Genomic DNA, 14,687 nt, shown 5'->3' on the forward strand with positions numbered 1-14,687 from the left:
GCCCCGATGTAAAGGGCTAGAGTGATAAGATTAAGCCCACCAGGATAAATCATCTGCTTTTTGATTACCTTAAAGTTAATTGGTTAGGGGCTTTAATTACATCTTTGTCATATAAACTAACCTAATGACAGGAGTGACACTCCATCATATTCGCAGTTGTGTTTTCTTCTAAGGGGATAAATGTATACAGAATTGTGTATGCCATAGGGTACAAATCTTGGGATACATCTTAGAATTGGGCCTCTCACAGCCAGTCAGAAGAACTGTCCAAATAAGCAATAGAGGTAATTAATAGGGCCTTTTATAATCGATATAGATTTAAACAATCTATATCGATTATAAAATCAATTTGATTTTTCTGCCTATATAATCATTTCTCCTACTTGAATATATGCTTGCCATGAAACCAATGTTACCAATAGAGGTAATCAATATGGCCTTTTATAATTGTTTGACTCTGCATTGGTGATATAGGCAGGAAAATCAAATGATGCTAAACAAAAGAAAGCTGTCCTTGATTTTGGAAGAATTCAACTTGCTGTCTATCTTTTGCCTAGGCCTTCAGGCAGCCTTTGCCCTACATCTACCAATGTGATCATTGCTTTTCCTTCTGACTTTTTTTTTTTTTCCTTTGATCCGAACACATCCTTCTGACTTCTTTAGGTGGGTCAAGAGTTTGCTTTTCTCCCTATTCATGAGTGTAAAGTTTAATGCCTAACTGAACTTGCTTCCTTCTTTGACTCGTGTGTAGACGTGGGCACATTGGGGCAGCATTTCTTGGTGTTTTGCTCTACCAGATGATCATCCCTATTCTGTGGGACGAGTGTTTAGCCCCACTTCTTCAGGAGTGGAGCCTAGGATGCAGAGCTGCATGTTACCATTAGGAGGCGCTCCCTCAAGGCCTCGGCTCCGCGTTCTTTGTGTTTCTGGACCGCTCTCTCTCGCAGCTCATCTCTATGATTTCCGTTGTGTGTGTGTTTTTTTGTCCGGAATAGGCAGAGTTTCCGGTTCCGGCGGGGGCCGTCCCTGGCGGCGGAGATGGCGGCGACAGCGGCGGAGGCTGCGGCGTCTGGCTCTGGAGAGCCCCGGGAGGAGGCCGGAGCCCTCGGCCCCGCTTGGGATGAATCCCAGTTGCGCAGTTATAGCTTCCCGACTAGGCCCATCCCACGTCTGAGTCAGAGCGACCCCCGGGCCGAGGAGCTTATTGAGAATGAGGTGGGGGGCGGGGTCGTGTCTAGAGGGAGTCGAGGAAAGTGTCCAGTTGAGAGGTCGGAGGCGAATGGTGAAAGAGATGGGAGACTGGCGGGGCTCTAGATTAGGGCCTGTGGGAAGGTGGAGAGAAAGGCGAGGAGATCTGGAACTTGAGGGGTTCGTGCTGATTAACGGGAGAAATTACTCTGAAGCTGAGAAGTAGATGGGGTCTAGGAGGCGAACCGACCAGCTCCTTGGCATTACTTCATTTGGTGTTTTTCACCTGGTGTTTTCATTTAGGAGCCTGTGGTGCTGACCGACACCAATCTTGTGTATCCTGCCTTGAAATGGGATCTTGAATACTTGCAAGAGAATATTGGCAATGGAGACTTCTCTGTGTACAGTGCCAGCACCCACAAGTTCTTGTACTATGATGAGAAGAAGATGGCTAATTTCCAGAACTTTAAGCCGAGGTCCAACAGGGAAGAAATGAAATTTCATGAGTTTGTTGAGAAACTGCAGGATATACAACAGCGAGGAGGGGAAGAGAGGTAAACTCCCAAGTCGTAGTTTTCTGTTGGATTTAGGGCACTCATTTTCCTTTCCTATACTTGTTTGAAGGTGTGGCAGAATTGGGTGAAGTAGAGATTGGCCCCTCCCATCTCTGGATTCCTATTGAAGGAGAAGTCTGATCTTCAAGCTTGTAAGGGATTTGAGTTCTTCGTGGTTCTTGGTGCTACAGCCAGTTATTTCTGTAGCTTGAGGGATGAGGGAATGATTAAACTTGAGCTATGAGTCTCTGGTTTCTCGTCTCCTTCCTCATAAAGTGAGAGTTAGTTGCCTAGAAGGGTCAGGCAGGTGAATGAAAGGAGTAATATTGTCTGGGTGAAATCTGTGATGAAGCTGAAGGGATAAGTCGTGTTCAAAGAGAGAAGTCAAGGCTGGGCGGGGTGGCTCATGCCTGTAATCCTAGCATTTTGGGAGGCCGAGGCGGGAGGATTGCTTGAGCCCAGGAGTTGAAGACCAGCCTGGGAAGCGTCGTGAGAGCTAGTTTCTACAAAATTAAAAACGAGAGGGCCGGGCGCAGTGGCTCAAGCCTGTAATCCCAGCGCTTTGGGAGGCCGAGGCGGGTGGATCACAAGGTCAAGAGATCGAGACCATCCTGGTCAACATGGTGAAACCCCGTCTCAACTAAAAATACAAAAAATTAGCTGGGCATGGTGGGGCGTGCCTGTAATCCCGGCTACTCGGGAGGCTGAGGCAGGAGAATTGCCTGAACCCGGAAGGCGGAGGTTGCGGTGAGCCGAGATCGCGCCATTGCACTCCAGCCTGGGTAACGAGCAAAAATCCGTCTCAAAAAACAAACAAACAAACAAAAACAAAAAACAAAAAAAAAGAGAACAAAACCATAGTGAGAAGTCATTACTTGACTGTGCTTGCTTCAGTTTTGGAGTGCAATTTTAGGGTTGCGAGATATTCTGATTTTAAAGAAGTTTAAAATCAGGATTTTTATTTAAAATCTTTTGACTTTTAAATGTGAGCAATTAAATTAGATTTAAAAAAAAAGTTGCAGGGGGCCGAACAAAAATGTCTGTCACTGGATTTAGCTCTGAAAGTGCCAGTTTGTAGCCATTGTCCTTAAGTATTGTGATCACTGGGGATAGTTCAACCTGAAAAGTTGTGTGGTTTGTTGTGATTTTGGAGTAAAGAAGGTCAGGATTCTCTAGCTTAGGGAAGATCAGGTTACTTTTTCCTAATGCAGCAGAAACACCAGACACACAAGAAAGTGATTCTTCCTCTCTGATCTTATTCCTGCTTATGAGGACAGCTCTTATGTAGGTCCCAGATAATATTCGGTCCCACACTATAACACTGCCTCTGGGGAATTGCTTTCGCTGAGTACTTCACCGTGAATGACCCTCTCACATTTGGTGTCCAACCCTGGGTTTCCCTCTAGTCTCTTGCCACACTCACTCCTGTTCCTGACTCCCTATCAGCAGTCTGTGGCCCAGTGAATGGATTTGAAATATCTTTTTTTCTTCTTAAAACTTAGCAGTTGTCATAATGATGGGATTTTTGACCAGAACAGTTTCAAGGATATGAACTGTGATTGATCTGTCCATGATGTCTTATATATTGGTTCAGTTCTGTTAACTCATGCATTAATTTCCTCAAATTTAACAGTGTATGGGTGCATACTTTCATACACACACACCCAACATTGAGAAAAAGATTGATTTAAATGATACAGTGGAGTGTGTAATTCCTTTAAATGAACATATACCCTAGAATGAGCATAAGATATGTGACTTTTGTGTTTCTTCAGTCACTTGAAGTTTCTTGCCTCCCGTAGTGAGAGCATTTTGCTTAAGAATGAATGTAGGCCGGACGCGGTGGCTCAAGCCTGTAATCCCAGCACTTTGGGAGGCTGAGGCGGGTGGATCACGAGGTCAAGAGATCGAGACCATCCTGGTCAACATGGTGAAATCCCGTCTCTACTAAAAATACAAAAAATTAGCTGGGCGTGGTAGCGCGTGCCTGTAATCCCAGCTACTCAGGAGGCTGAGGCAGGAGAATTGCCTGAACCCAGGAGGCGGAGGTTGCGGTGAGCCGAGATCGCGCCATTGCACTCCAGCCTGGGTAACAAGAACGAAACTCCGTCTCCAAAAAAAAGCCGGGCGCGGTGGCTCAAGCCTGTAATCCCAGCACTTTGGGAGGCCGAGGCGGGTGGATCATGAGTTCGAGAGATCGAGACCAACCTGGTCAACATGGTGAAACCCCGTCTCTACTAAAAATACAAAAAATTAGCTGGGCATGGTGGCGCGTGCCTATAATCCCAGCTACTCAGGAGGCTAAGGCAGGAGAATTGCCTGAACCCAGGAGGCGGAGGTTGCGGTGAGCCGAGATCGCGCCATTGCACTCCAGCCTGGGTAACAAGAGCGAAACTCCGTCTCAAAAAAAAAATGAATGTAATCTGTACCTTAGGGGTGATTAAAGAGTTTTCAAGGAAAACTCTTTAATCGATTGCAAGTTTTGCCCTATCAGCTGACTGTAGCACTGATCAGCTTCACTGTATTGATTAGATAGGTTGTTGTGATTATGGGGTAAAATGTATTAGGATCTTCTGAGCTATTTTGAGCATTTACCATTCTGGTGTAATCCTAATATTGTTTACATTCATATTTGGAGAATATCACTGATTCTTTCAAAGTTACTTGCATAATTTTTTTGTGAATATATATATATTATTATCTTTGGGGAGAGTTGCATTGAGTCTTGAGGATTCCACGTTCCTACAAAGGTAGTGTTTCCGACTTACCAAGATTTCCTATTAAAGCTGGGCATGGCAGCTCACACCTGTAATCTCAGCACTTTGGGAGGCTGAAGCTGTCAGATTACCTGAGGTCAGGAGTTCGAGACTAGCCTGGCCAACATGGTGAAACCCAGTCTCTACTAAAAATATAAAAATTAGCTGAGCATGGTGGTGCGCACACCTGTAGTCTCAGGTACTTGGGAGGCTGAGGCAGGAGAATCACTTGAACTCAAGAAGCAGAGGTTGCAGTGAGCCAAGATTATACCACTGCACTCCAGCCTGGGTGATAAAGTGAAACTCTGTCTCAAAAAAAAAAAAAAAAGATTTTCTGATTAACAGTGCCTTAAACATTGCAATTCTAGGCAGTGAGATGCCTTTTAATTTTTTTTGTGTGTGTGATGGCCTTGCTCTGTCACTCAGGCTGGAGTGCAGTGGTGTGATCTCAGCTCACTGCAACTTTTACCTCCCAGGCTCAACTGATCCTCCCACCTCAGCCTCCCAAGTAGCAAGGACCACAGGCATGCGCTACAACCACCATGCCTGGCTAATTTTTTGTATTTTTGGTAGAGACCAGGTTTTGCCATGTTGCCTAGGCTGGTCTCAAACTCCTGAGCTCGGGTAATGTACGTCCCCTGGCCTCCCCAAGTGCTGGATTACAGGTGTGAGACAGTGCACCTGACGCCTTTGAGTCTTTTGAAGTAATGATCTCAGGACCAGGACAGAGATGCCTTTGTCTTTTTTTCAGGTTTGCACATTTAATAAATGTCACTTGTGGGCTTGTTCAAGCGTTTCTGGGTTTTCATATCCCTTAAGTGACTTACAACCTTCCTCAGTTATGTTAGGAGCCTGAGGCCTTTACCTAATAAGCTGTCTTCCTTAATTCAGCTATAGAAGGCTGCAACAGGATAGGTGGTGGAATTAGTTAAGATAAACTAGGTTTAGAACCAGAGCTCAGAGGCTAGAAACAACAGAGGCTTATTTATCACTACATGTTCGTCATGGTTAACGTCATATTGTTCTTTATCATCTTACTCGCTCTGGCATTCACATTGCCCTAGCGGCTACTATCTGGAACTTTTGGGTTGCTGTGGCAGAGGGAAAGAGATGTGGTAGTGTGGACTGGTTGGTTCTTCAGTTACAGTTGGAAACAACACATCTGTGGGCATTTCCTTGGCCAGAGCAGGTTAAATTAGCAAGCCTCTCTTCAAGGGGATGTGAAAGAAAACTCCCACACTGAAGGAACCACCTCTTGGTGAACAGTAATACAATTTACCACAGTGGTCATCAAGGGCCAGAGGAGGTGTCTGAGGCTCTTCGAGTCTCTGGAGTAAGACTGAAGACTTGATTCATCATTCTAGGTTCTATGGATAGACTTCTAGGAATCTGAAATTGTGTGAAAGTTCTCTATGTATGCTCATTTTTATGGGGAACCTCTGGATTCTTTTTATTTATTTGTGTATTCATTTTTTGACATGGAGTCTTGCTCTAGTCACCCAGACTGGAGTGCAGTGGTGCGATCCTGGCTCACTGCACCCTCTGCCTCCCAAATTCAAGTGATTCTCCTATCTCAGCCTCCTGAGTAGCTGGGACTTCTTCTCGAGATTTTTTTTTTTCTTTTTTAGTTTTAGTTTTCATACCACCCTCCTACTCCTTGTATTCTCGAAAGAGTCATTCTGTGACCCAAAAAAGGTTAAGCATCACTTCCTTAAAGAAAAAGTTTGGGGGCCCGATGCAGTGTCTCACACCTATAATCTCAGCACTTTGGGAGGCAGAGCAGGAGGATTGCTTGAGCCCAAGAGTTTAAGACCAACCTGGGCAACAGAGTGAGAGCCTGTTTTTTTTAACAAAAAGAAACAATAAATTAAAAAGTTTGGTGTTGAACAGAACTCAGTGAAGGAAAGTAAGAATTCAGTTCCATGAGAATCCATGTTGGGTGAAGTTTGCATGACTACATCTGTTCTTTGTGGGAGAAGCTGCTATGGATTTGGGTTTGCATTTTCAGATGTGGGGAGGCCATGCCAAGGGCTGTGTGTACATGCACTAATAGGATTTTCTTCTTGGGAAACATAGGTTGTATCTGCAGCAAACACTCAATGACACTGTGGGCAGGAAGATTGTCATGGACTTCTTGGGTTTTAACTGGAACTGGATTAATAAGCAACAGGGGAAGCGTGGCTGGGGGCAGCTGACCTCTAACCTGCTGCTCATCGGCATGGAAGGTAAGAAATCTTTCAAAAGCAGCATGGCTTGGAGTCATATGAACCTGATTTCTTTTTTTTTTTTTTTTTTTTTTTCCTGGAGACAGTGTCTCGCTCTGTCACCCAGGCTGGAGTGCAATGGTATGATCTTGGCTCACTGCAACCTCCGCCTCCTGTGTTCAAGCGATTCTCCTGCCTCAGTCCCCTAAGTAGCTGGGATTACAGGCGTGTGCCACCATGGCTGGCTCATTTTTGTATTTTTTAGTAGTAATGGGGGTTTCACCATGTTGGTCATCCGGGTTTCAAACTCTTGACCTTGTGATCCACCCGCCTTGGCCTCCCAAAGTCCTGGGATTACAGGCGTGAGCATCCACACCCGGCCCTGAACCTCATGTCTAATCCTGTCTCCACCGCTTGTTAGCTCCATGACTTTGAACAAGCCACTTCACTTTCTTAAACCTCAGCCTACTCATCTGTAAAAGAAACATAATAGAGCCAGGCATGGTAGCTCATGCCTGTAATCCCACCACTTTGGGAGGCCAAGGCAGGAGCATTGCTTGAGGCCAGGAGTTTGAGACTGCAGTGAACTATGATGGCACCACTGTACTGCAGCCTGGGTGACAAGAGTGAGACCCTGTGTTTAAAAAAAAAAAAGAAAGAAATGAAACATGATAATGTCTTGTAAATAGTTGTGAAGATTAAATGAAATAATGTATGTCGAGTCTTTAAGCTAATTTCATGTATTCTAAAACGTTCCCTTTTCTCCTCCTCAGCTGGTATGTACATGCATATGCTGAGATAATAGGAACCTCTCTGAATTACAGTCATGTGACGCATAATGACAGGGATATGTTCTGAGAAATGTATTGTTAGGTGACTTCGTCGTTGTGCAACATCGTGTAGTTACGCAAACCTAGATTGTGTAGCCTGCTATACAGCTAGGCTAAATGGTGTTAGCATTTTTTTGTACTGAATATTGTAGGTAGTTATAACACAATGGTAAGTATTCGTGTATCTAAATGTAGCTCAATAGAGAAAAGATATAGTAAAAATATGGTATCAAACACTGCAGGAAAAAGGTGACAAAATAAAAAAATATAAGGATAAAAAATGATACTTTGGGAATTTTTTTATTGCCAAAAAAAGATAAAAAATGGTACCTGTACAGGGCTGCTCCATTATAATCTTATGGGAGCACTGTTGTTGATGCAGTCTGTTGTTGACCAAAATGTTATTATGTGGCTGTGACTGTACCACTTTTCTCTACTAGATCTGTTTGTATTCAGAAAATTTTTATCCCAGTAAAAGAGGGGAAACTTATTTATTTATTTATTTATTTATTTTTTTGAGACGGAGTTTCGCTCTTGTTACCCAGGCTGGAGTGCAATGGCGCGATCTTGGCTCACCGCAACCTCCGCCTCCTGGGTTCAGGCGATTCTCCTGCCTCAGCTTCCTGAGTAGCTGGGATTACAGGCACGCGCCACCACGCCCAGCTAGTTTTTTGTATTTTTAGTAGAGACGGGGTTTTACCATGTTGACCAGGATGGTCTCGATCTCTCGACCTCGTGATCCACCCGCCTTGGCCTCCCAAAGTGCTGGGATTACAGGCTTGAGCCACCGCGCCCGGCCAACTTATTTTTTAATGTGAATTCAACTTTATCTTTTAAATAGATAATACATTCATGGAGTTTAAATTCAAACGGTGTAAATAGGTATGTAGTGATATATATTAATACCTCTTCCACCCCTGTCTCTCAGCCTTTCAGTTTCCTCCCTGGTAATACCTCCTCCCTGGAGGTATTGCATATTATTAGTTACTGTGCTTTCTGCTGGAGAAATTTATGCATATACTAATAAATATGTGATTTTTTTGTTTTTGTTTTTGCTTTTTTTTCCCTTTTGAATGAAAGGAGAGGCCTTTAAACTCCAGTCAGCAGAATGAGAGCTATTTATGTGGCAGGGTCATTGTTTCATTCTTATTTTTATTTCTGGCAGTAGCTCAGTGCCAGGCCCGTGGTAGGTACTTAGTAAATGGTGAATAACCTGGGTTGAACAAGGAAGCAGAGAAGTTACTTATTGTCACTGAGCTCCTTGGTTTCTTCTTGTTTGATTGTCCATTATTCAGATTCGGATCTTTTGCTGCTGGTACTAATAAAGATTTCCAGCCATATGGCTTGTGAATTAACACTTACCTGCCTCTTTATTTATTTATTTATTTATTTATTTATTTATTTTTTTTTTTGAGACGGAGTTTCGCTCTTGTTACCCAGGCTGGAGTGCAATGGCGCGATCTCGGCTCACCGCAACCTCCGCCTCCTGGGTTCAGGCAATTCTCCTGCCTCAGCCTCCTGAGTAGCTGGGATTACAGGCACATGCCACCATGCCCAGCTAATTTTTTGTATTTTTAGTAGAGATGGGGTTTCACCATGTTGACCAGGATGGTCTCGATCTCTCGACCTCGTGATCCACCCGCCTCGGCCTCCCAAAGTGCTGGGATTACAGGCTTGAGCCACCGCGCCCGGCCTTGTTTTTGTTTTCTTATTGAGACAGTGTCTTGCTCTGTCATCCAGGCTGGAGTACAGTAGCATGATCAGGGCTCACTGCAGCCTTTACCTCCCAGTCTCAAACGATCCTCTCACTTCAGCCTTCCAGGTAGCTGGGACTATGGGTGTAAGCCACCATTCCTGGCTAATTCTTAAAATATTTTTCTGTAGAGATGGGGGGTCTTCCTATTTTGCCCAGACTAGTCTTGAACTCCTGGGCTCAAGTGATTCTCCCACTTTGGCCTCCTAAAGTGTTGGGATTACAGATGTGAACCACTGTGGCCGGTCTTACCTGCCCCTTTGAAACCAACTGTTGGTTGACCTGCCAAGAAAGAGCCAGTTCTGATTTGCTTGACTCTTAAGTCTTTCCGTTGCTGCATTTTCTGTGATAGGGTGCGTGGAAGTGGATCCCTCAGGTAGATATGAGAGAGCAGCTCTCCTTTGAGGATGCATGTGGTCTCTCATCACTTAAGAAGGCATCTGTCTTGGCATACCTAGACAGAGCTGCAGAATATTTTCTAAATTCCATGCCCTGCAGAAAAGCCTGTGTTCAACTCATGGACTGTACAAAGGCCAAACAACAGACATGGTCCTGGTTATAAAGGAGTAGATGGAACATACACTAGAGTACAACTAATTCAAGGTGGCATTTAAAATAATGTGCCACAGGGCATGGTGGCTCACGTAATCCCAGCACTTTGAGAGGCCGAGTCAGATGGATCACCTGAGGTCAGGAGTTTGAGAGCAGCCTGGCCAACCTGGTGAAACCCCTTCCCTACTAAAAAAATACAAAAATTAGCCAGGCATGGTGGTGGGCGCCTGTAGTCCCAGCTACTCGGGAGGCTGGCACAGGAGAATTGCTTGAACCTGGGAGACGGAGGTAGCAGTGAGCCAGGATCGCACCACTGCACTCCAGCTTGGGCAACAAAGAGCAAAACTCCGTCTCAAAAAATACTAATAATAGTAAAATAATTTGTCAGATTTAAATTATACAACACTGTTTTCAGTCATCTGATATTCTTCCCTCCAACGAAAATCACTTGTACCAGTGAGCCTCATGTTGCTCTAAGAAGTGTTGTCTTGGCTGGATGTGGTGGCTCACGCCTGTAATCCTAACACTTTGGGAGCCTGAGGCGGACAGTTCATTTGAGCCCAGGAGTTTGAGACCAGCCTGGGTAACATGGCAAAACCCTGTCTCTTAAAAAAAAAAAAAAAAAAAAAAAAAATTATTGCATCCCTTAGGTGTATTGAAGTGGGAGGAAAGGTTGAGAATCTTTGAGTTCCTCAGGGCTACCCAAAGTAAATATAGAGCTCATACAACTTAGAATGGCTGGTTAACTCCTCGTGTATATGTTGTTGATACCAGTCATTTCTGTTTTGCTTCCCTTGAATTCCTGCCATAGTCAAGAAGAGTACACATATACACAGTTGATTACCCTACGAGATTTTCGAGTGTCATTTTGATGTGCTCTTGCTTCCGGTAAGGGCAGCAGCCTACATTCAGGAAAGTTGACTTAGCTAGCTGATAGTGGACCCTTAACCATTGATGTTTGCTAGATTTATTACCATACAAGTGTAATATCTCATTTTCTGAGAGTTGTAATTGGAATTTCCCTGATTTCTGCCTAAATTTTGATTTGGAACTCTTAGCTGAGAAGGCAGGCTGGGTTTTTGTCAAGCACTGGGTCCTGTATTCCAGCTTGTGCAGTAGAACCACTGTTCTGCATAAAAAAATGCTTTTCTTTTTACAGGAAATGTGACGCCTGCTCACTATGATGAGCAGCAGAACTTTTTTGCTCAGATAAAAGGCCACAAGCGATGCATCTTATTCCCTCCGGATCAGTTTGAGTGCCTCTACCCATACCCTGTTCATCACCCATGTGACAGACAGAGCCAGGTGAGTTTTTGTGGTCTGAGAAGGATATAGAACTCTAGATTGTAGGAATGCCCAGGCTGGAATGTCTTTCCCCTTCCCCGTAGTGATAGGCCAGGTTTGGATTATAGGCTGGTCACACCCAGGATAATTTCAGTGTAGCTCACATATCCAGGCTCCCTGGAGTGGCCAGTGAATGTTTTTAAGTATAACTAGCCCCACAGAGTTAATTCTGGAGCCAGACCCTGTCATTGATGCCGATGACTCTGGTTACTCTGTTTGATTGGCTTATAAGTTCGTGGAACAAAATGTTTCCATTGGATTTAATCATTGTTTGCTTTTGTCATGGATACTGTTTCTTTTTGATATGGAAAGGGTGAATAAAACTGAGCTATATTGTTTAATATATTTCCTGGATTTAAGTGAGGTATGTTATTGTCTGTGGCCAGCCAGAATTATCCTTTCCTTTCTTCAGAAAGCTGTCTAGGTACTTCATGTAGGAGTCTTTACTGGTTAGAATATGTTTTTGGGAGAAAGTTTCTGAAGGTTTGCGTGGAGGATAATTCCTTATATCCTGGGGCTGTGGGCTAGGTCCTCCAACTTCAGGAGCACTGAAGGCCTAGAATTCTTTATCATTTAACATTCAAACGTGGACTGTCTTACATTGTTCTCTCTCAGAGTTTAATGTGCATTATATCTTCTGCTGAATATAAATTCTAAAGACTTTTAAAAGGCATCGTTTTGTTTATTGGTTTTTACTACCAAACTGGCACATAATAGTTTTACTGATAAAGATTTGGTGATTGACTGATATTTTTTTTCTTTCTCTTGAACTTCTTAGGTGGACTTTGACAATCCTGACTACGAGAGATTCCCTAATTTCCAAAATGTCGTTGGTTACGAAACAGTGGTTGGCCCTGGTGATGTTCTTTACATCCCAATGTACTGGTGAGAAGGGGGCTAGGGCTGGGGGCTTCTTGGGAGCTTTCTTTTCCATTCCCTGGAAAGCCTTGTCTGTGTCCCTTCTGAGTTATGGCAAGATTGGTTTTATGTGGTCTATAGGAATGTTGGCATATCCAGATGTGAGCATACTGAACTGGTCGGGGGTGGGGGACGAATGATTGCCCCTGTCTCTAGAACAGGACTACAATTCTTCAAGTCCTAAGAGAATCCAGAGGTTTGAGCCTAGAGAAACTATTCTTGTTTCTTTGGTATTTAGAGACTGAACACCACTATCTCTAACGCTAGTGCGTGTTTTTTCACAGGATGAGTGTAAAGATACTATCTTCACTATCCACCTTAACTGGCCTCTACCTGTTTTTCAGCCCGCCCCAGCGCCACACCCTCAAAAGTATCAGTAGTAAACGGGGGCCTGTTTGTTTTCTTGCAGGTGGCATCATATAGAATCATTACTAAATGGGGGGATTACCATCACTGTGAACTTCTGGTATAAGGTGAATACGATTTGCTTTTTTGTTTTTTTTCCAGATGGAACTGGGTCTTGGGTGAGGTAGGTATAATAAATGATTTTGGATGGGATGGTTGACTATCCCTGGAAGTGATTCCCAGGTGTCTGGGGAGATGAAGAGGCATAGGATTGAATTGGGTTTCTTTTTTTTTTTTTTTGATACATTTTTTGAGACGGAGTCTTGCTCTGTCTCCCAGGCTGGAGTGCAGTGGCGCGATCTTGGCTTACCCACCTCCTGGGTTCAAGTGATTCTCCTGCCTCAGCCTCCTGAGTAGCTGGGATCACAGGCACACTCCACCATGCCCGGCTCATTTTTGTATTTTTAGAAGAAAGGGGTTTCACCATGTTGGCCAGGCTCTTCTGGAACCTGACCTCAAGTGATCCACCCTCCTTGGCCTCCCAAAGTGCTGGGATTACAGATGTAAGCCACTGCACCCAGCAAGAATTGGGTTTCTTAGAAGGGAGGATGGTACTAAGAACAGTAGAGTGACACTACTGCCTGCTGCTAAAGGCATTTCCTGAGCTACTGCTTCCTTTGTAGGGGGCTCCTACCCCTAAGAGAATTGAATATCCTCTCAAAGCTCATCAGAAAGTGGCCATAATGAGAAACATTGAGAAGATGCTTGGAGAGGCCTTGGGAAACCCACAAGAGGTATGTTACTGCCCCAGAGTGGCTCAGTGGGTGGGTTGGCTAGGAAAAGTCAGGACTGGAGTGACATTCTTTATAATAGCTTTTGTATTTCAGTATCTGTGTCCTCTCTCTCCATAGAGGTTATGAGTATGTTCAGAAAAATTCTTGTTTTCTGGTGATAGCTGGGCTTGACTGGCGGATCAATTATAATTTGTTCCATGCTAGTGCTAATGTTCCCCATGGGGCTTGTGTGCCATCTGGGGGCTCCCTGAGGGGATTCTTCTGGAACAGGAAGCGAGCACTAAAGCATTTCCTTGCACTCTCCCAGCTGTGCCAGGCTGCTGTAGGTAGTGTTGAGACCTGCTTCCCACACAGGTGTGCCAGTGGCCCATTGGGTACATGGGGGAGGTATTTGTAGGGCTCTTACCTCCTTCTTGTGGCTAACCTCAGCACCCACAGATACCTATGGTGTTAGAAGACAGCATCAGCCCCAATTGCTGGTGATTGTTTTTTGAGGATATGGAGGCAGTTAACATTCTGGAAAAACATGCAGACACTCTTGGGTGTTTGGGGATTTTTAGTTCCTCTACCATGTCTGTCAGTTTGGGGCTGACTTCAGTAAGAGACAGGATGTTGTGAGAGGGAGAAATAGTACAAGATGGACCCATGAGGAAAGAGCTATGCCCCACAATACTGGGTTGACCTTCAGGAAGTTGGGTGATTAGAGGGTTCACAAGGTTGTATGAAAACATTGTGCCTGTTGTTGGCTGGACATCTGATGTCTCCAGACATACCCTGTCTAACTCCAGGGCCAGGGAACAGACAGTTCTGATGCGCTCCTCATGTCTCTTTACAGGTGGGGCCCTTGTTGAACACAATGATCAAGGGCCGATACAACTAGCCTGCCAGGAGTCAAGGCCTCCTGCCAGGTGACTGCTATCCCGTCCACACCGCTTCATTGATGAGGACAGGAGACTCCAAGCGCTAGTATTGCACGCTGCACTTAATGGACTGGACTCTTGCCATGGCCCAGGAGGCAGGTGTTTGGGGCGAGGCAGGGCAGTTGGCACTCCACCCCTATTTGGAGGGACTTCGTACCCTTGCCTCTTGTGCCTCAGCACCTTCTCTCTCTGCCCCCCGCCTAAAGTCCTGCATTCAGTGTGTGGAGTCCCAGCTTTTGGTTGTCATCATGTCTGTGTGTATGTTAGTCTGTCAACCTCGGAATGTGTGTGCATGTGTGTGCATGCACACGCATGTATGTATCTGTTTCCTGTTCCTCCCTTCTGGGTCAGGATGTCACTTCTGGCTCTCAGCCCTATCTCCTGCAGCCTCAGTGCCTCAGCCTGAGAGAGAGAGGAGATTCTCGGACCCCCACTGCATCTGGGCTGCAGGGCCAGAGCTAGTCTGACTATTATTAGGGCAGTCTGCCTCCTGACAGTTTTTGCATAGTCAAGCTCTAGGCAGTATGGG

The 14,687-nt window shown here is 44.8% G+C and overlaps 1 protein-coding gene across 1 annotated transcript; it reads left to right on the top strand.

The window, feature by feature from the left end:
• Window positions 1-1,000: 1,000 nt before the first annotated feature.
• HIF1AN (hypoxia inducible factor 1 subunit alpha inhibitor) lies at window positions 1,001-14,226 on the top strand. Its single transcript, XM_010333174.3, has 8 exons — window positions 1,001-1,215; window positions 1,492-1,742; window positions 6,575-6,723; window positions 10,997-11,142; window positions 11,960-12,066; window positions 12,509-12,572; window positions 13,128-13,238; window positions 14,074-14,226. Exons 1-8 carry the CDS (start codon window positions 1,039-1,041, stop codon window positions 14,116-14,118), a joined length of 1,050 nt encoding a protein of 349 aa, XP_010331476.1. The 5' UTR covers window positions 1,001-1,038; the 3' UTR covers window positions 14,119-14,226.
• The last annotated feature ends 461 nt before the right edge of the window (window positions 14,227-14,687 follow it).

Source organism: Saimiri boliviensis, chromosome 12, assembly GCF_048565385.1.
Source record: "Saimiri boliviensis isolate mSaiBol1 chromosome 12, mSaiBol1.pri, whole genome shotgun sequence".
Taxonomy (NCBI): Eukaryota; Metazoa; Chordata; class Mammalia; order Primates; family Cebidae; genus Saimiri; species Saimiri boliviensis.